General features: G+C 46.3%; 1 protein-coding gene across 1 annotated transcript in view; it reads left to right on the forward strand.

The window, feature by feature from the left end:
- Nucleotides 1-18,747, forward strand: part of PARP1 (poly(ADP-ribose) polymerase 1) — a 48,385-nt gene extending 29,638 nt beyond the window's left edge. Inside the window, exons 13-23 of the mRNA XM_002760578.7 lie at nucleotides 1,665-1,860; nucleotides 4,901-5,029; nucleotides 8,572-8,655; nucleotides 10,676-10,798; nucleotides 11,368-11,496; nucleotides 13,469-13,567; nucleotides 14,596-14,748; nucleotides 15,681-15,808; nucleotides 16,570-16,631; nucleotides 17,738-17,852; nucleotides 18,221-18,747. Coding sequence (XP_002760624.2) covers nucleotides 1,665-1,860; nucleotides 4,901-5,029; nucleotides 8,572-8,655; nucleotides 10,676-10,798; nucleotides 11,368-11,496; nucleotides 13,469-13,567; nucleotides 14,596-14,748; nucleotides 15,681-15,808; nucleotides 16,570-16,631; nucleotides 17,738-17,852; nucleotides 18,221-18,302 — 1,300 coding nt within the window. The 3' untranslated portion in view covers nucleotides 18,303-18,747. The remainder of the gene's footprint in view (nucleotides 1-1,664; nucleotides 1,861-4,900; nucleotides 5,030-8,571; nucleotides 8,656-10,675; nucleotides 10,799-11,367; nucleotides 11,497-13,468; nucleotides 13,568-14,595; nucleotides 14,749-15,680; nucleotides 15,809-16,569; nucleotides 16,632-17,737; nucleotides 17,853-18,220) is intronic.
- The last annotated feature ends 758 nt before the right edge of the window (nucleotides 18,748-19,505 follow it).

A 19,505-nucleotide genomic window follows, 5' to 3' on the forward strand; every position in this document is an offset into this window, starting at 1 on the left:
AAGAAGCCACTTACTAATCAGTAGTGTTGCTGTTCTTTTACAGTTGTCCCAAGGTACAGTTTCATGTATGCCCCCAGCTGGGTTTTCTTTTTGTTGTTTTTCACTATTTGTTTTGTCTTTTGAAACAGTTTCACTCTGTTACTCAGGCTGGAGTCATAGCTCACTGCAGCCTTGACCTCTTGGGCTCAAGCAGCCCTCCCACCTCAGCATCCAGAGTAGCTGGGACTTAGAGGTGCATACCACCATGCCTTATTTTTTGAAGAGACAGGGGTCTCGCTGTGTTACCAGGGTGGTCTCAAACTCCTGGACTCCAGTGATCCTCCTGCCTCAGCCTCCCAAAGTGCTGGGAATATAGGCGTGAGCCACGGCACCCAGCCCCAACTGGCTTTTCTTTCAGCTACTTGAATCAAGATTTTCTGATTTTACATATGTTTTAAAACTTTGAAACAAATAAAGCTTGGCAAACGCTAGACTTAGTCTTTAATGTTCAAACTCCCTGGTAACTAAACAGGTTTTGGTTTGCCTTTTTTTTTTTTTTTTTTTTTACATGGTGAAACAGGCAAGGATCGATTCTAGATTGTGGGGTTACAGCAGCTGGGAAGTGGTGAGGGGGGTGCTGGCGTTTTTCCTTACGTTTCTAGGCAGAGTGGTCCTTATCTAGTGAGTTCATTGCCCCTCAGTACAGCCAACACAGAAAAACAGGATTTATATGTCAGTGGAAAGGCATGCGGAAGGAACTCTTAGTAAATTCTAATGTTGACTGTGGATGTGGACATTTTTCTGGTGGCGTAGATTTGCTGGTGTTAAGTGAAAGGGTAGTGTGGGCTGTTAGGGTCAGAAAAAATTTTCAACATAGATCAAGGTAGTGCTTCCCAAAAATTTTCACAGGAAAAACCAAGCCCAGAGAAAGAATTTTTATACCCCTGTCCAGTAGCCCAGAGAATGAATGATGGCCAGGGAGTCCCAAGTTTTCTTTGAAGTCTCTAGTTCTTTCTTTAAAATGTACACAAATCTTGTATATGGGTTTAAGATATATCTGTATTTATTGTGAAATGAAAATTAATTTTTGCATTATTTAGTTAATGAACAATTAGCTCATCCGAAGCTGAGCAGCACAGCAGCTGGCTGTGTGTGATGTGTGCCCTCAGTTGAGATGGAATTTGAAAATGACAGCCTGTATCTCTAGGTCACTGGGCCTGAGAAGCCATAGCCACTGCCTCCCTCATTTCATTGAGTCTTGGCCTCTGATTTGAGTCAAAAGTTTATTATTTTTAGGGTACAGCTTTGTGGGTTGTCTCCTTGAAGACATGACTTCCAGATAGTACTTTCTGTATTTCTTAAGGGAGAGGAGTGGAATTGTTTGTATGCAAAAGGCTGCAGACTCCAGGATTCACTCCTCGGGCTTGGCTCTCAGAACCAAGTTTAACCTATTCTTTGGCATTTTTTATAGTCCATTTGCCAATATGATTTGAAAGTTTAATGAGAGGTAAAATAAAGACCCTTTATTGTTACAGCTGTTCCTTTTGTTCTGTGTTAGTCACCATCCTTTTGGGGTGTGTAAAATTCTTCCCCACTTGAATGGAATGACAGGAAAGGGAAACTCCTGAAATGGAACAGCTGACCCACACATGTGTATCTGATTGACACCCTCCTTCCCACCACAGGTATTGGATATTCAGGTCCTGGGGCCGTGTAGGCACGGTCATCGGTAGCAACAAACTGGAACAGATGCCATCCAAAGAGGATGCCATCGAGCACTTCATGAAATTATATGAAGAAAAAACTGGGAATGCTTGGCACTCCAAAAATTTCACAAAGTATCCCAAAAAGTTCTACCCCCTGGAGATTGACTACGGCCAGGTAACCCTTTACACTGTCTGCTTCTAGGAAAAGGAAGGGACATCTTATTCTTGAAAATCCACATCATGAATCAGTTGGCATCATAGTGAATATACTACCAGATGTTGAAAGGAGAATACCAATCCTTCCCAAATTCTCCCCCAAAAATGGACGAAAATATGTCCCAGCTCATTGCATGAGGGCCAGTACCACCCTGATACCAGAGTCAAAGCAGCACAGGAGAACTACAGAGCAGTTTCCTGTGAATAGAGATGCAGAACCCCTGACAAAATCCTAACACACCGAATCCAGCAGCATAGAAGGATCTATATACCACCCCCAAGTGGGATTTATCCCAGGAATGTAAGGTTGGTTCAACATTTAAAAATTAATGTGATTCACGCCTATATAATCCCAGTACTTTGGGAGGCCACAGCAGGTGGATCACCTGAGGTTAGGAGTTTGAAACCAACCTGGGCACATGGCAAAACCCTGTCTCTACTAAAAATACAAAATTAGCTGGGCATGGTGGTGCACGCCTGTGATCCCAGCTGTTGAGGAGGCTTAGACAGGAGGATCACTTGAACTCGGGAGGTGGAGGTTGTGGTGAGATAAGATCATGCCATTGCACTCCAGCCTGGACAACAAGAGTGAAAACTCTATCAAAAATTTAAAAATCAATGTAATATATGAATAGAAGGAAGGACAAAAACCACATGATCATCTCAATAGATGGCCAAAAAGCATTTAATACGGTCAACACCGTGAAGTATTAGATAGAGCTTAAATGAGATTGGTGGTAGGATGTTTTTTGAGATGTCAAGGAGGAACAGTCTTTCCAGCTACTCCTGAAACAGTGGGGTATAATTGACAGATTCCAGATAAGGCTTTTTGTCTGAACCCATGGTCGCCGTCAATCATGTGACCTGGTCTGTCATGACAGAATTATAGTAACTTGACCTGCTCTGCTAGGTCACACTTTATTAGTCCCAAATTATTTCCTAGTGAAATCTCTATCTGTAGTTTTGGGAGTCTCCTTGTATCTGTTAGCACACAGCATTCCTTTGTCTGTTGGTTGACATTTTTAACTTTTCCTTTTTGTCTTTTCTCTTTGTAAAATGCTTCCCTTTTTAAAAATTAGAATTTATCACTTTTAATCAGGGAAAACAAAATACATTTATTTTACAAAAAGAGATCTATAGGTAGGTATTTTAATTCTAAATCTTTGAGGGCTAGCATGTCTCAGGGGGAATTCTTTAGTTTACAGAGGGTTTCGTGAACTCTCCATATTAACAGTAGGATTCACTTCTTGCTTATATAATGATGAGGCTGAGGCGGTGAACTCATTCAGAATAGATTGGTCTGTTCAGTAGCACCCTCTATGGAGTTAAATATTTGTTTTTAAAAGTTTGAGAAATAATAATACAAAGGCACAAAAAACTGAGATTGCCCGGAATTAACCACAGTTAAAGTAATAGTAGCTATCTTTTTCAGTCTGCTTTCACTGCATACGTACCTTTTCCATCATCATATGTACCACGTTGCAACTGTCTTCTTTTGATTTAATATACCAGGAACATTTCTTCATGTCTTCTAGAATAGTGCTGTCCAATAGAATTAGAATTCAAACCATGTCAGTACATTTAAAGTTTTTCATAGCCATGTTTTAAAAAACAAGAAGCGAATGAAATTAATCTTGATATTATTTAAACCCATACATCCAAAATTTTCTCCTTTCAACACCTGATCATTACCAACAAAATTACTAATGAGAAAATTTCCCTTTTGATTTTTTCTATACTAAGTCTTTGAAATCTGGTGTATATTTTGCACCTATAGCCACTGTATTGGCCACTGGCTGCACCAATCCCCAGCATTACTTAATTCAATGCACAGCTGCATTGAATCCCATCCTGTGTATGGGCTAGAATTCAGAGTTGACTAGAACAACTTCCTGCCTCCTGTTAGTCATTTAGATTAATTCTGGGCCTTTGCTGTAATGATGCTGACATACATAAAAATATTTGTATGCCTCTGTGATGATTATCTACTCTACAAGTAGACTAGTTACTGGGTCATAAGTTATATGCACTTAAATAAGGGTTTTGGACAAATACGTTGCCCTTCAATGAAGTTACACCCAGAAGATAACAAAGTACATTTAAAACTCAGTGTTTCAATCTGAGAGTAGGTCTATGAAGGTGACAGCAGCAGCCATGAACACTAACAACACAGGTTAGCTCTGCTGCTTGGGTAAGCCAGTTTGATTCCACATTCAAAGCCCAATGCTAGTTCCTTTCACTCCAAATACCAAACTCCGTTTTAGTTGCTAGGGGGACACTGTGCTCGATAGAGCATAGTCTGTGCCCTCACACAGTTCAAGTCTAAAGAGTTAAAGCAGTTTCAATACAGTGTGATCTTAGCATAACCTAGGTTCTTCAGTCAGTGGAGGTGGAGTCTCAATAGTCCATTAGGCAGTGCAATCCCAGAGAGGAGAGGGGAGTGTGGCAGGAAGAGGACGGACAGTTAAGCTACGACGCACTTTAACCCTGTCAAGCTGGCTGGCAGCACATGGGACTAGTTGCTTGGTTCTTTGGGAATTTAGAGAAGACCATTAAACTTAGTCTTGCAACTCACTCTTGTGTGAAGAAGTGTAAGAGAAAGGAGGAAGAATTTTTTCATCAGTGTCATGTCCCACTGCTCCAAGGCTTGCCTTCACAGCTGCCAGCGCTTCTAGTTTGGGCATGAGTGGGCACTAGGCAGGTTCCCAGGCAGGGGACCAGCAACCCCAGGGTGGGTCAGCCCATGCAGATGGTGCAGTGGCAGCTAGAAATATGGAGCAGCCAAGACAGGGCGGCACAGGAAGAGTCTGACCCACCTGCAGTGTGAGGCACAGTCATCCGGCCACTGTTTTCCATACCTTTTTGATTAGCATTCAGCTTTTTTTGCTGGTGGCACTCTAACATGTGTCCTTTTTCTGCAGCCCAGCCCCACAGACACAGATACCACCTTGCTTGAGTTGTTGATTTGGGTCTCTTGTTGATGTTCTTTTTTTCTGAAGGATGAAGAGGCAGTGAAGAAGCTAACAGTAAATCCTGGCACCAAGTCCAAACTCCCCAAGGCAGTCCAGGACCTCATCAAGATGATCTTTGATGTGGAAAGTATGAAGAAAGCCATGGTGGAGTATGAGGTTATTGCACTTTATTGTTTTATCTATGAGCATTTGCCATGGATGATTATTTGTTGAGCTGGTGAAGAGTTCTCTTCCTGTTCTTGTTTCTGTTTCAGAAACAATGCATTGGCTGTCAGCTTCTCATACCAGCCCTTTAATCTTAAATTGTATGAGTGCTGGGGCCTGGTGTGCCTGCCCTTTTGCAGAGGGTTATTTGATTTGCTGTGAAGCATGTGGTGTGTTGGAGAGGCTGTTCCCTGGTCCCCAGTCCCCTTTGTAGTTTTTTGAGACAGTCTCACCGTGTTGTTGCCCAAGCTGAGCTCAAGCAATCCACCCACCTCGGTCTCCCGAAATGCTAGGAATACAGGTGTGAGCCAGCGTGCCTGGCCTGCCCGTTGTATTTTTCTCCTTCCTCATGCTGTGGAGGGGTGTATAGTCATGCTTTTTGTGTGGCCCAACCAAACCAACAAACTGGAGTTGTCAAACGGGAAGTGCAAGACAGCCCACATAGAGTAAAAGAAAATTGCTATGACACTTGATTTGTAAAATTCATACCAGTTTTTAGGAAAAAGTTGGTAGTAGAGTAAGGGCAATGGTTGTTGGATTAGTCATGCTTCTGCCCAGGGCACAATGGCAGAGACTGCAGGCAGAGGCTCCACGTTTCCTGTCTGTCCGACATCTCATCTCCACTCTTGCCGAAAAAGATTAGTACAACAGGGCCCTTTGTTCTTGTGCTCTTAGCATCAGAGCTCTTGAGTATTGACAGGGCCTTCAGAGCAGAGTTGGTCCCACCTGGCCAGCAAACACCCTGTTTCTCTTCCCCAGGCAGCAAACCCAGAAGCTTCAGGCTGCTGTGAGAAGCAAGCAGCTGCAGTACATTTGGTTATTCCCTGCATCCTGGGCTCCTGGGAACCAGGGGAGGTGGAGAGTCTCAGATCAGCCTTAAGCATTCCACCCTTCTCTGTGGGGTTTCTCCCTTCACACTCTCGTCCTGCTGTCTTCCCAAGTCCTTCCTTCTAGAGCCTCCTGGGCTGCCTTAGAGCAGGGAGGACAGGGGGTCAAAACTGGGCAGTATAAACTACTGGCAGCCTACATCAAGCCAACCCAGTATCTTCCTGCCAAGGGCTCAACCTGGCAGGACTGTTCGAGCCTGTGCTGTTGTAGTCTGGAGTGTTGAGTTACATCCTCCAACGGATTTTTAAATGGCCAGGGCTTGTTCACTGTGCTTGTTCAAATAGCTGTGTAATCTGACTTTTGTTTAGGAGATCTAATGTGAACAACTTATGGGTGGGCTCACTAAGAATGAGGGACAGAGGTGGAGGAAAAGGTTGACAGGTGCTAGGGCGAGGGGCTCGTTTCATTATTTTGAAGTCCTGCACATCATTTCCAGTCTCCCACACCCTGGTCTATCTGTGATTCATAGAAGTTCTCAACTGTTCTCAGACTCAAGTCCTTTCCTGTGAAATGTTTTTGTTATTGCTGTTGTTTGTTTTTTTGAGATGGAGTTTTGCTCTTGTCCCCCAGGCTGGAGTGCAATGGCACCATCTCAGCTCACTGTAACCTCTGCCTCCTGGGTTCAAGTGATTCTCCTGCCTCAGCCTCCCAACTAGCTGGGATTACAGGCGCGCACCACCATGCCCAGCTAATTTTTTTTGTGTTTTTAGTAGAGACAGGGTTTCACCATTTTGGCCAGGCTGGTCTTGAACTCCTGACCTCAGGTGATCCTCCTGCCTTGGCCTTCCAAAGTGCTGGGATTACAGGCATGAGCCTCAGCACCCAGCCTGAAATGAAATTTTAATGTTTTTCACTCAACAAGTAACTAGTTTAGCAGGAAGAAAAGGGGTAGGGGCCCTGCTTGCTGAAACAAGCTAGAAGGCAGCTAGCTGGAAGTGTGTGGAAAGCAGGGTGCCCACTCCTGGCCTAAGCAGGGGTCCACGTGGGACTGGGGTGGTCAGGACACACGGCAGGGGGCAGGGGTCCAGGCTGCAGCCCTAGGAGCCTCCTTCTCGCAGCTGGGGCTCAAGGGTCCCCAGTACAAGGTGTTTCTCCCAATTCTCTCTTTCTCCCTAAACTGGGTAGCTGTGGAGCCACTGCTGCCAGCCTACTGTCCAGCGCTGTGCCTGAGTTTCTTTTCCAGGAGTGAGGGTGGCCTATGTGGATGGAGCTCTGCTCTTATTTTTATAGTCTGTGCCTACGTTTTGAGGGGTATATAATTAGGGAAACTAGGTCTTTTCTTTTTTTACACAAACACCAGAATTCTACAGCTTGGGGAATGTCATGCCCTTCAGAGCTCTGCCCTCACTCTGGCGATGCTGTGTTGTCAGAACTTCTTTTGGGATTCCTTCTTGAGAATTTTTTTCAGAGTTGATTGAGGGTGCATCCAAAAGTCAGTCTGCTCTTATTGTACCTTGCTCTTGGCTTGAAATAAATCATTCACCTTCTTCACCAGATGTGGCTTCGGCCACTTGATTCCTGCCAGAAATCAGATCTTCCCTTAGGGTGGAGTTTCCAGTGTTGAGGGTACAGGAAAGCGTACGTACCAGGGCTTGCGAATGTGGTTAGAAGCTGTTGCTGCTGGCTCCTGGTTGGTTCCTGATGAGCCATGAGCACTTAAACAACCTTTTATTTAATGTTATCACCATAGCAGTTTCATTTCTAAGATTCTTGTTCAGTTCTTTGTTCCAAGGATGGCAGGAAGTGCTGGACATGCAAAAATGGAATGGTGCAGTCGCGGCCCCCAGGGAGCTCTGAAGGATCTATTGGAAAAGCCCCAGACAGGATGTCTCAGGGTATAGAGTGTGGGGCCCATTGGTACACAGGTGTTTCCACTCGGGGGCCTAGCTGAACAGGCAGGGCTGCTCACAAAATGGAGTAGGTGCCTTTTAAGGAAGGTGGCCTCGCTTAACTGATAGAAAACCAAGGCTGCAGATCTCATGCTTCTTCCACTGCAGCTTGCAGCTTCTCTTGATGTCAGTCAGTTCCCAAGAAGTGAGCAGTAGCAATATTTGTAGGAACAAGTATATGCTTGAGGTGACTGATCTGAAAGGGACAGCACTGATTTGAATGTAAGTCCATAAGTTCAGGAATGTGTCCTTTTAAAAATGTTGTTCAACACTTGAAAACTCTTGATCCTTTTCCAGCTAGGAACCCAGGGAGGGGTACACTTACTGCCTTAACTCTGGGACCCCAGGGAAGGCTGCTGGGCAGGGAGCGGGACAGCATGACTGATGAGCCCTCATCTGCACATCGGAATTGGTTGGGAATTATGCTGTATCTTTTTCCAGACGTGCTGGGCTGTTTGCAACTGAGCATAGGGGCAGAGGAGATATGGTTGGCTAAGCCCAGTCATAAAGGAACTGAGCAAGAATCTTCAGACAGACTCCCGTCCCTCATGGTGGAATGGGGCTACAAACTCTGGATTTGGGTCACTGGTGTCCTCAGGAAATCCCAGCAGGCTCCTGATTGCTCCTAGGGCCGGAGGGTGGGGTGCTCCATCCAGCTCTCTTGCTATCACACTGTGCAGTATACAGCTTTCAGAGCAAATTCCCCTGTCTCCTCAGATTGACCTGCAGAAGATGCCCTTGGGGAAGCTAAGCAAAAGGCAGATCCAGGCTGCGTACTCCATCCTCAGTGAGGTCCAGCAGGTAAGCACGGGGCCGCCAGGGGCCTCTCTGAACCCTCCCCTGGCCAACTTAGGGGGCAGCACCACCTGGGGACAGCAGGGGTAACATGTACTCTAAGGTTAAGGAACTGGAAGTACTGAACTGCACTTCACAAGGGTTTAGATTTCTTTGCAATTCAATAAATGACAATTGCCTGCTACTTAAAAAGTTTTTATCACAAAACTAATGAACAGCAACATTTTCAGTTATCAAATATGTAGTAAACTGTGTATAAACTTGAAGATGTTGGTTACCCTATCTCTTAAAAGTAAAGTCATCCCTCTGTATCCTCAGGGATTGGTTCCAGGACTCCCTCGGGTCTGACATCCGCAGATTTTTTTTTAAATGGGATTTTTCTTTTTCCTTTTTGAGGCAGAATCTTGGTCTGTTGTCCAGGCTGGAGTGCAGTGGCACAATCTTGGCACACTGCAACCTCTGCCTCCTAGGTTCAAGTGATTCTCTTGCCTCAGCCTCCCAAGTAGCCGGGTTACAGGCACGCACCACCATGCCCACTAAGTTTTTATATTTTTAGTAGAGGTGGGGTTTTGTTATATTGGCCAGACTGGTCTTGAACTCCTGAGTTTGAGTGATCCGCCCACCTCAGCCTCCCAAAGTTCTGGGATTACAGGCATGAGCCACTGCACCCAGCCTGAGAATACTGTATTTTTGATCTGAGTTTGGTCGAATTCTCAAATGCAGAACCCACAGGTGTAGAGCGCTAACTGTACTTATTGAAAACATCTGTGTATAAATGGACCCGCACACTTCAAATCCAGATTGTTCAGGTGTCTGCTGTGCTGTGGTTTTATTTTATATGTCCTTAACAGTTAGGCAGAGTTTATTTTGCAGTTACCAGGAAGTCATCAAATGGAAAACTCTTTCATTCATGTTATTTCAACATTCTTTGAGCATCTTTCAAGGTCTCCCAGTCCTGGAGCCTTCCAGCTATATCCTGGAGCAGGGCTGGAGGATTCCGCTTATATCTGTGGGTAAGGCAGTCTTGGCCTATGATAGAAGAAAAGCACACGGGAAGCAGAAGTGGGCCCAGGCAGTGGGCTCTCTGGCTGGTGCTGGAGAAAAGGCCCTGAACCAGATCTGTCAACTCCAGTTACAGCTGGTTCTGAGCAGTGAGCCTCTCACCTTGTTGTTGCCCACTCACTGAGGACTTGCTAGGCTTTCCTCAGCCCCAGCTTCTTCCCATTCCAGAGTCTTCAGGCAGAAGAGCTGGAAGCATCCTTACCCATTGCCGGAGCTACCTGGCAGCAGAGATGGAAGTTGTATGACTTGGTGAAGTCCATGTCACAGCGAGAAGCAGGCGTGGGGCTTCAGGCCTGCTGGGTGCCACTTCCTATCCCCTTGACCTTCCTGTGGTCACCTAGGCTGTCTGCCAAATTCCTGGAATCCCAGTGGTCCCACTCTTCCACCTCCGTGCATTTATTTTGCACCCTCTGCCTATAGAGCAGCAAGTGGCACTGGCGGTAAAAGTTGCCTAGCCTTTCTGTGCCTGGCCACTTCAACCTCCAGGTACAGTAGAAACTAATTCCAATGAAGGCCAGTGGAGGCAGGGGGCCTGACTGAATTTTACAGCAATGGGCAACCTCCTGTCAACATTTCATCGTGAAAATGTTCAAGCATACAAAAAGTTGAAAGAATTTTACAGCAATAGTCATGAGCCCACCACCTAGATTTTATAGTTAACACTTTGCATAGTTGTGGGGGCGGGGGCAGTCTGTAACTGCACAGTTCTTTGTATAAATGAAATTTCATAGGAGAAGCCCATTATGTGTTAAGCAGTGCTTTTAGAGGATGGGGTTCTGCCTTGCTCAGTGGTGTAGCTTTAACAGGAAGGTAGTCTCTGGTCATTTCCCGTGCATCCTGGCGTGTGCACACGGCACGCTACTTCTAGACCTGCTGCAGCTTTCACCTGCTAGAAGAGAAAGCCTGGCCGGGGGCTTGGAGCTGCTCCCTGAGTCATGCATTCCTTCTGTCCCCTCCTCTCCAGGCGGTGTCCCAGGGTAGCAGTGACTCTCAGATCCTGGATCTCTCAAATCGCTTTTACACCCTGATCCCCCACGACTTTGGGATGAAGAAACCTCCGCTCCTGAACAATGCAGACAGTGTGCAGGTAGTGCAGGGGTTCAGAAGGGACTGCAGGTCTGCCGGGCTGGGGTGCCACTCCCTTTCGACCAGCCCTCCCCATCATGATCCCTGAGGGCAGCGCCAATGTTGGGAGGGCCACCTCCTTGCCCTTGTTTTGAAGTTGGGTTTCTATTCACATTGGTGGAGGCAGAGCCATTTTTCCTGCCCCGCTCTACCAAATCCACTGGGGAAAGAGCTGTAGGAGGAGAGCCTCTCCCTCCTAACAGCATCTTCCTCCCCATTTTCCCTCCCTGCCTTTTAAGAGAGCTCCTGGTTCAGGAACCATTTGAAGTGCCTTCGTTATAGGCCCCAAATGTCAGTATGTGCGAGCGGAAAGACAGTTCTTCCACCTCTCAACTCCCCCAGCCTGCAAGGCCTTGTTAAATTTCAGGAAGTCCTTATGAGCACTCACTGTGTGCCGCAGATAGCGGGCTGGCTCTGACCAGCAGGAAGGTGTGCATGTTCTCTTCTCCATGTAGGTTTTCTCTGCCACCTGGGTGAGTCTGTCTCATTCACCATGATACCTAAGTTGGGGGCTTTCTTTTGCTCCTCCAGGCCAAGGTGGAAATGCTGGACAACCTGCTGGACATTGAGGTGGCCTACAGTCTGCTTAGGGGAGGGTCTGATGATAGCAGCAAGGATCCTATTGATGTCAACTATGAGAAGCTCAGAACTGACATTAAGGTAACAGGGTCAGGCCTTCCTCAAGCATCCTAACTTCTCCTCCTCAGAGCGGCGGTGCCGAACTTGTATGTGTGTAGGATCTCCTGGAAAGCCTGTTCAAACACAGATGGCTTGTGCCCAAGAATTCACTTTTCTAACAAGTTCCTGGACATTGTTGCTGGTGGTCCTTTCCGAACATTTGGGCATTTCACATGTGGATAATACACTTTGCTTACAAGGCAGCCTTCCAAGCCAGCACCTCAGCTTGGCATACAAACTGTTATTTGAGGATCTTACCAAAAGGTTTTTTTTTTCCTTCTTAATCTAGAGAGGAGCTCTATGTTTTTCTAGCCTCTTGTAGCGTGAACTTTTTTTTTTTTAAGAAAGAGTCTCACTCTGTCGCCCAGGCTGGAGTGCAGTGGTGCAATCTCAGCTCACTGCAACCTCCGCCTCTTGGTTTCAAGCGATTCTCCTACCTCAGCCTCTCAGGTAGGTGGGATTACAGGTGCCCGCCACCACACCCGGCTAATTTTTGTGTTTTCAGTAGAGATGGGGTTTCACCATGTTGGCCAGGCTGGTCTTGAATTCCTGGCATCAGATAATCTGCCCGCCTCAACCTCCCAAAGTGCTGGGATTACAGGCATGAGTGTGAACCTTTAGAAGGCTTATTACCAGTGTCCATTTCAGAAGTGGAAATGCTTGATGGCAGGCATGATAAAAACACAATGCTTGGGTTCATTTTTCTCTGGAGCTGAAGTGGCCTGCGTTGGCACACAATCTCCGAACACCCTGCCCAGACCAACCAGAGGAGGATGGCTCCATCCTCGACCCTGTCTCCACACTCATGTGCCCCACTGTCCTCAGCGCATTCCCTGCAGTGTTGCGGGGATTCAGGTGGGCTAGAGTCTGTTGAGTCTGGTACCAGGTGTTTACATTGCTAAAGAAAGAGCCTTTGCTCCTTCCCTAGGACAAAGGATAGATCTGTGGGTCCAAGCAGGGTAAGACACCACATGTCACTTGTTTTTACCCCTCCCAACCCCCCCGCACACCTTCCCGATGGGAGGGGTGGGGGGTTAGTTCTTTTTGAAGGGATTCTCATTCTCTGTTTACAATTTTACAATTCTGAAGACTTTTAATTAAAAGACAGTGAGATAGACCAGCATTCCTAAGTTTTCTGAACTTTGAATATAAATATGAGAATAGAACATACTAGCCTCTTTATAATTCTCTCAGGTTAACTTAGCATAGGTACATCAGCTGTTTGACAGCTGTTAGGCTTGTCCTCTGAGCCGGGCATAATTTTAATTGCACATCATAGCTGTGACTTCCTCTGGCCCATTGTGTTTTAACTCATGCTGGGCTGGACTCCAGGAGCAGTTGCTTGTTCTGGAGATCCCCTGTTCACTGACATTGAGTCCATTGTTCTAACTTCTCTAATATCCCAAAACATAGATTTTATTTGAGATGGAGTCTTGCTCTGTCACCAGGCTGGAGTACAGTGGCGCGATCTCGGCTCACTGCAACCGCTGCCTCTCAGGTTCAGGTGTTTTTCCTGCTTCAGCCTCCTGAGTAGCTGGGATTACAGGCATGCGCCACGACGCCCAGCTAATTTTTGTATTTTTAGTATAGGTGGGCTGTTGGCCAGGATGGTCTTGATCTCCTGACCTCATGATCAGCCTGCCTTGGCCTCCCAAAGTGTTGGGATTACGGCTATGAGCCACCACGCCCTGCCCCCAAAACATATAATTTTAAGACAAAAATTAACCCTGAGATTCTCTAGCAGCCTAAGTAGATGCTAAAGTTGGAGGCTAAGGGAAATAGAGCCACTGGCCCAGGATCTACCCAGCCTACAGGCCTGGGACACAGGCCAGTCGTGCCTGGCTTCCATTGAGGAGTGTGGTATTGAGCTGTGCATTGGCTGAGCCTGAGCATTACTCCTCTGTAGGTCTCCTGGGGTCTCTTTTGTGCTGATCCCAAGATTTCATTTACCCAGGTGGTCAACAGAGATTCCGAAGAAGCCGAGATCATCAGGAAGTATGTTAAGAACACTCACGCGACCACACACAATGCGTATGACTTGGAAGTCGTTGATGTAAGAATCCCTTCTCCCCCACTTTCTTCTGTGTCCTGCCAGCTTTTCCCTGCCCACTCGTCCAACCTAGGCCTGGATAGAAAAGAGCAGTTTACTTACTTTAGATAACCTAAAGAAGTGACTCATTTGTTCAGCAGAAAAATCAGTAGGATTTTTTTGTTTTGTTTTGTTTTTGAGACGAAGTTTCGCTCATTACCCAAGCTGGAGTGCAATGGCATGATCTCGTCTCACCACAACCTCCGCCTCCTGGGTTCAAGTAATTCTCCTGCCTCAGCTTCCCGAGTAGCTGGGACTACAGGTGCGCGCCACCATGCCCAGCTAATTTTTGTATTTTTAGTAGAGATGGGGTTTCACCATGTTGACCAGGATGGTCTCTATTTCTTGACCTTGTGAGCCACCACGCCCAGCCTTGTTTTGTTTTCTTGTTTTTTGACATGGAGTCTCACTCTGTCGCCCAGGCTGGAGTACAGTGGCACAGTCTCAGCTCACTGCAACCTTTGCCTCCCAGGTTCAAGTGATTCTCCTGTCTTGGCCACCGGAATATCTGGGACTACACCTGGCTAATTTTTGTATTTTTAGTAGAGACAGGTTTTCACCATGTTGGCCAGGCTGGTCTCAAACTCCTGACCTCAGATGGTCCACCCGCCTCAGCCTCCCAAAGTGCTGGGATTACAAAATTAGTAGTCTTATACAGTAGTTTGGGGACAGCTATTTATTCTGTTTTAAAGGACATTTCTTGTTCTCAAACTTGATCTCAGAACATACAATTATGAGAGGTCCAAGATAAAGTTCCTCAAGTGCATGTCTGCTGCGTAGGAATATTAACTAGCAGTGGCTGGTCTCTGCTGGGCAGGACCTTGACCCTCTATCCCAGCCTTGTGGAAAACATTTTCTACACTGCAGCTGACCTAACATTTTCTAGCCTTAGGGACAACTGGTCATTTCTCCTGTATCCAGTCCTGTCTTTCAGTCAACCAGAGTAACAAATGACTTCTTTTGTCCCTTCGTTTGTTTACTACTACGACCAGATCTTCAAGATAGAGCGTGAAGGGGAATGCCAGCGCTACAAGCCCTTTAAGCAGCTTCATAACCGAAGGTTGCTGTGGCACGGGTCCAGGACCACCAACTTCGCTGGGATCCTTTCTCAGGGTCTTCGGATAGCCCCGCCTGAAGCGCCCGTGGTATGTGCCTGGCCTGGTGAGGGTTGGGCAGTGCCTGTCTCCGCAGGTGTCTCCATAAAGAACTTTGAGTAAGAGGTCTTGTTGGCTTAGCTGTGGCCAATAGGGGATTTTATCAGACATTTTTAAAATCTTCACCTTTATCCTCTTGGCCCTAACCCTGTCAGGGGTTTCAAACAGTTTCTGGAACAGAGGAGGTAGAGCATCCAGGCCAGGGCCTTGCTGCAAATACTAATCGGGTGTGTTAACAAGCAAAGAACAGACACATGGCCACAGGCCAAGCTGAGTCCAGGCCTACCTCTGCCACTTCCCAGCCAGGCCACCTCTGAGTGTCGGTGTCTTCAGCAGCAAAATGTAGCGATGAGTGAGTAAGGCTTTACCCAGACAGGAGGGACTATGATGCCACCTGCTGGATTCTAGACAGGTCCAACTGGACAGGACCTTCCAAGCCTCTCGTTTCAGTTGTAGAGTGAGGAGCAGAGAGGTTTAAATGGTTCTCTCTGGTGCTGTGCAGTAGTGTATGATGGACAAATGGCCTGCCTTTTCTGAACCTCATGTTTCACTTGCAAAAGGGAATAAAAATACCATCCTGCATTCTGTGGGTGTTGACAGGTGCTAGTTTAAGTAACATTGATGAGCTCATTCCATCCTCACAGCAGCTCCATGAGATTATGTTCCCCATTTGAGAAAAGAGTCAAGTAGAGTCCAGAGAAGTGATGTAACTTCTTGCTCCTTGGCACCTGGCAGAGCTAGGATCTGAGCAGCCTGGCTTGTGGGCTAAACCTTTGGTATTTCCTTACCACGGGCATTGTGAGAATTAGAAGTGATGGATTGCAGCACTTAGCTGGGCTCCTGGCTCTAGCTGGTACTCAGAGAACAGCTGTTCCTAATTTTCCATCAGAAGATTCTCAACTATCCCTTTTCCAACCTTCCAGACAGGCTACATGTTTGGTAAAGGGATCTATTTCGCTGACATGGTCTCCAAGAGTGCTAACTACTGCCATACGTCTCAGGGAGACCCAATAGGCTTAATCCTGTTGGGAGAAGTTGCCCTTGGAAACATGTGAGTAAACCTGGCTCTGGAACGGGTGGCATTTCATGGGGACAGATGGAGTGGGCTAGGCAGAACTCCCCTTGGCTGGGAGAGTGGAAATTCCCCACTACAGTTACTGGGCCCACCAATCAGGATGCTTTGCTTGTAAGTAGCAGAATCCAATTCAAGTTAAGGGAACAAGGGAGATACAAGGATACCTCACAAAATGCAAGAACAGAATGCAACCAGTCCTCCGGAGCCGGCAGTGTCTTCTCTCCATGGACTGGGAAGCAGAGAGATTGAGTTGCACAAAGGACGATCCCCCATGGCTTCCTCCTCCACTCACCAATGTTTCAGTTTTCTTAGACCAACCCAAATGGAACTAGAATCTTAATCCCATTTCTAGATTCTCCACAGAGAAAGATCGATTAGTCCAGCTTCATTTGGACATCCTGTGAACTATAACCAAAAGCACAGGGTCATGTAAAAGGCCAGGGGTTTGGGGACTGTGGAGTGTGAACAGAAACCCAGAGCTGCCGACCACTGCTCCAAATAGGGCCTTTCCTTGAAAACAGCCCCATAGCAGTGATCGCTGGGCACAAACTTCAGCCACAACTGCAGCCTTGGGTTCTGGAGGAGTTCCAGAAACTCGAGAGGGAGCTGAGCAGTTAAGATGGTCTGGGTTTTGTGGGTTTTTAACTCGTCTCCATATCTCACCTTGTTCTAATCAAACTGTTGGTTTTGAGAGCCCAGTGTGAAGGCCTCTTCTGAGACTGTCCACTCTTAAATAGGTATGAACTGAAGCACGCTTCACACATCAGCAAGTTACCCAAGGGCAAGCACAGTGTCAAAGGTAAAGTGTTTCCGAAGCTGCTGCTACAGCCCCAGGCACCCTGAACAGTACAGAAGCGGTGTCTTGCTGTCCTGAGAATGCTGCCTTGTGGCTGGCTGTCAAACAGCTGGAGATTTCATTTTATCTTTTGGGGCATGTGTGTGTATGTGTGTTGTTGTTGTTTAGGTGGTGGAATATGCTGCAGCTGACCATGATTGAAGGTTCATTTTACTTATTTATTTTTTTTAAATGGGCAAGATATACAGCAAGCAGTTCATTTTTAAAAACAGTTCACTCCACCATGGCATGTGTATACCTATGTAACAGTCCTACACAAGCTGCATGTGTACCCCAGAACTTAAAAGTATAATAATTTAAAACACACAGTTCACTCTCTGTGGCTGCAGCTAGTATCACAAGTGCCACAGGAGCGGGCACCGGTAACCAAGTACATGGGTTTGGGCTTTAACCTGACTTGCAGCTACCACAGTGAGGGACCTCTTGTGACATAGTAGTGCCTGGAGCATCTTGGATTGCTAGAATTTGCAGCATATGATTTAGAACCTTCCACAGCCCGGTTGAAGTGGCTGCTTTGGAATTCTGTTGAGCAGAAATGTGACCCTATAGGGTATCGCTGCTCTCATTAAACTCAGTGAAGGTTGATGCCCTGGGAACCTTGATTTATTGCCTTAGTTTTATATCTGAAGGAGAAAGATATGTCTTTAAAATGAGCACATGAGGCTGGGTGCAGTGGCTCACACCTGTAATCTCAAGTTACCTTGGGAGGCTGAGGTGGGTAGATCACCTGAGGTCAGAAGTTCAAGATCATCCTGGCCAACATGGTGAAACCCTATCTCTACTAAAATACAAAAAATTAGCTGGGTGTGATGGCACATGCCTGTAATCCCGGCTACTCAGGAGGCTGAGGCAGAAGAATGCTTGAACCCTGGAGGCGGAGGTTGCAGTGAGCTGAGATTGCACCATTGCCTGGGCAACAGAGCAAGACTCCATCTCAAAAAGGAAAAAAAGAAAAGCAAATGGACTCACATTAAATAGAGCTCATCTCCCTGGAACCTTTGCCACCTCTGTTCTCACAGTTAATGTCATTTGTGCCTTCTGTTTTGCAGGTTTGGGCAAAACTACCCCTGACCCTTCAGCTAGTATTACTCTGGACGGTGTGGAGGTTCCTCTTGGGACTGGGATTTCATCTGGTGTAAATGACACCTGTCTACTATATAACGAGTATCCTTTCTTGAGTATGCTGTGTGAGCACAAAGGAATGTTCTGGAGCTACAGAGTCACTTACATGCTGTCAGATTACCCGGGACAGACAAGGATTAGAGGCTGTTCTGTAGATGTGTCCCATGGTGACTGTTTCCTTTTAGTGGTCTCTCCCTGTGCATAGCCTGGCTTACAGGGTATGAGCCTTCCCTCAGTTTCCAGAGTATGATCTCTTCTCCTCAGTCTGCCTGAAGGGCACCAACCCAGCCCCATGAAGAAGCCTTAAAGTAACTTTCAGGGTGGCACTGGGCATCCTGCCAGCCCGGGGAAGATAAGGCCCATGTATTCTCTCTGTGTGGCCGTTAGCTCCTTAACAAGATTCCCCTCAGGTACATTGTCTATGACATTGCTCAGGTAAATCTGAAGTATCTGCTGAAACTGAAATTCAATTTTAAGACCTCCCTGTGGTAATTGGGAGAGGTGGCCGAGTCACACACGGTGACTCTGGTATGAATTCAGCCCAAGCGCTTCTGCACCAACTCACCTGGCCGGCTAAGTTGCTGATGGGTAGTACCTGTACTAAACCTCCTCAGAAGGGATTTTACAGAAACGCGTTAAAAGGTTTTCTCTAACTTTTCAAGTCCCTTGTTTTGTGTTGTGTTTGTGGGGAGGGCTTGTTTTTGTTTTTTCTTGCCAGATAGATAAAACTGACATAGAGAAAAGGCTGGAGAGATTCCGTTCGCATAGACTAGTCCTGTGGAGATAAATCACGCTCCATTAGAACGTCTGCCTTACTGGTTTCCCCAGGGAAGGAAAAATATGTTTCCACCCTTTTTTCGTGTTCATCTTTAGTTTTGATTTTGGAAAGATGTTAAGCATTTATTTTTAGTTAAAAATAAAAACTAATTTCACACTATTTAGATTTTCTTTTTTATGTTGCACTTACTGTCCCCTTGTTAGTTGTTTTGTTTGCCTCTGTGGTGAGGGCTGTGGGCAGACCAAAGGAAGGAACGCTAACAGTTTCTCATGCTTCGAAACTGAAAGAGCTTTCCTTCTCTAGGAATACTTGAACAGGGAAGCTCTTGAAATGCGTAGTATTAAAAGTTGTATTTGAAATTGTTGACTTTCTCATGGGCACTTTTATCTTCCAAATTAAAACTCTACCACCGGTATACTAATCCAAGGGCTAATAGTAATACTCAATTAAAAATGCCTTCTCTATTTGTGTACTTTGTGTCTGGTCTCATTCTGACTACAGATACAGTTCATCTTCACAGTGCAAGGTCCCAAGAGACTTTGGGGGGCTTGTTTCTACCCAGAACTGTGAAACCCCAGAAGATGCCAGGCAGCAAACTGCATTGCTCAATGGGAATGCCCCACCTAAGGGGCAGAAAACCAAGCACCAGGCACAGGATCAGCTTATCAGATGCACTGTGGTGATGAACTCATTCTGCTCTCTGGAAGATTGCCTTACATATACCACGTTGCCTCATGCAACTACTCTACATTTGAGAATGATACCTAAATGTTTACATTTCAGTTGTCTGAAAGCCAGGGCCAGTGTGATATGTCACTGTAATCCCAGAGTGTAATCACACCTGTAATCCCAGTGCTTTGGGAGGCCGATGATAGAATCATTTGAGGCCAGGAGTTCAAGACCAGCACCTTTGACCT

The sequence above is a fragment of the Callithrix jacchus genome, chromosome 19, assembly GCF_049354715.1.
Source record: "Callithrix jacchus isolate 240 chromosome 19, calJac240_pri, whole genome shotgun sequence".
NCBI classification, from domain to species: Eukaryota; Metazoa; Chordata; class Mammalia; order Primates; family Cebidae; genus Callithrix; species Callithrix jacchus.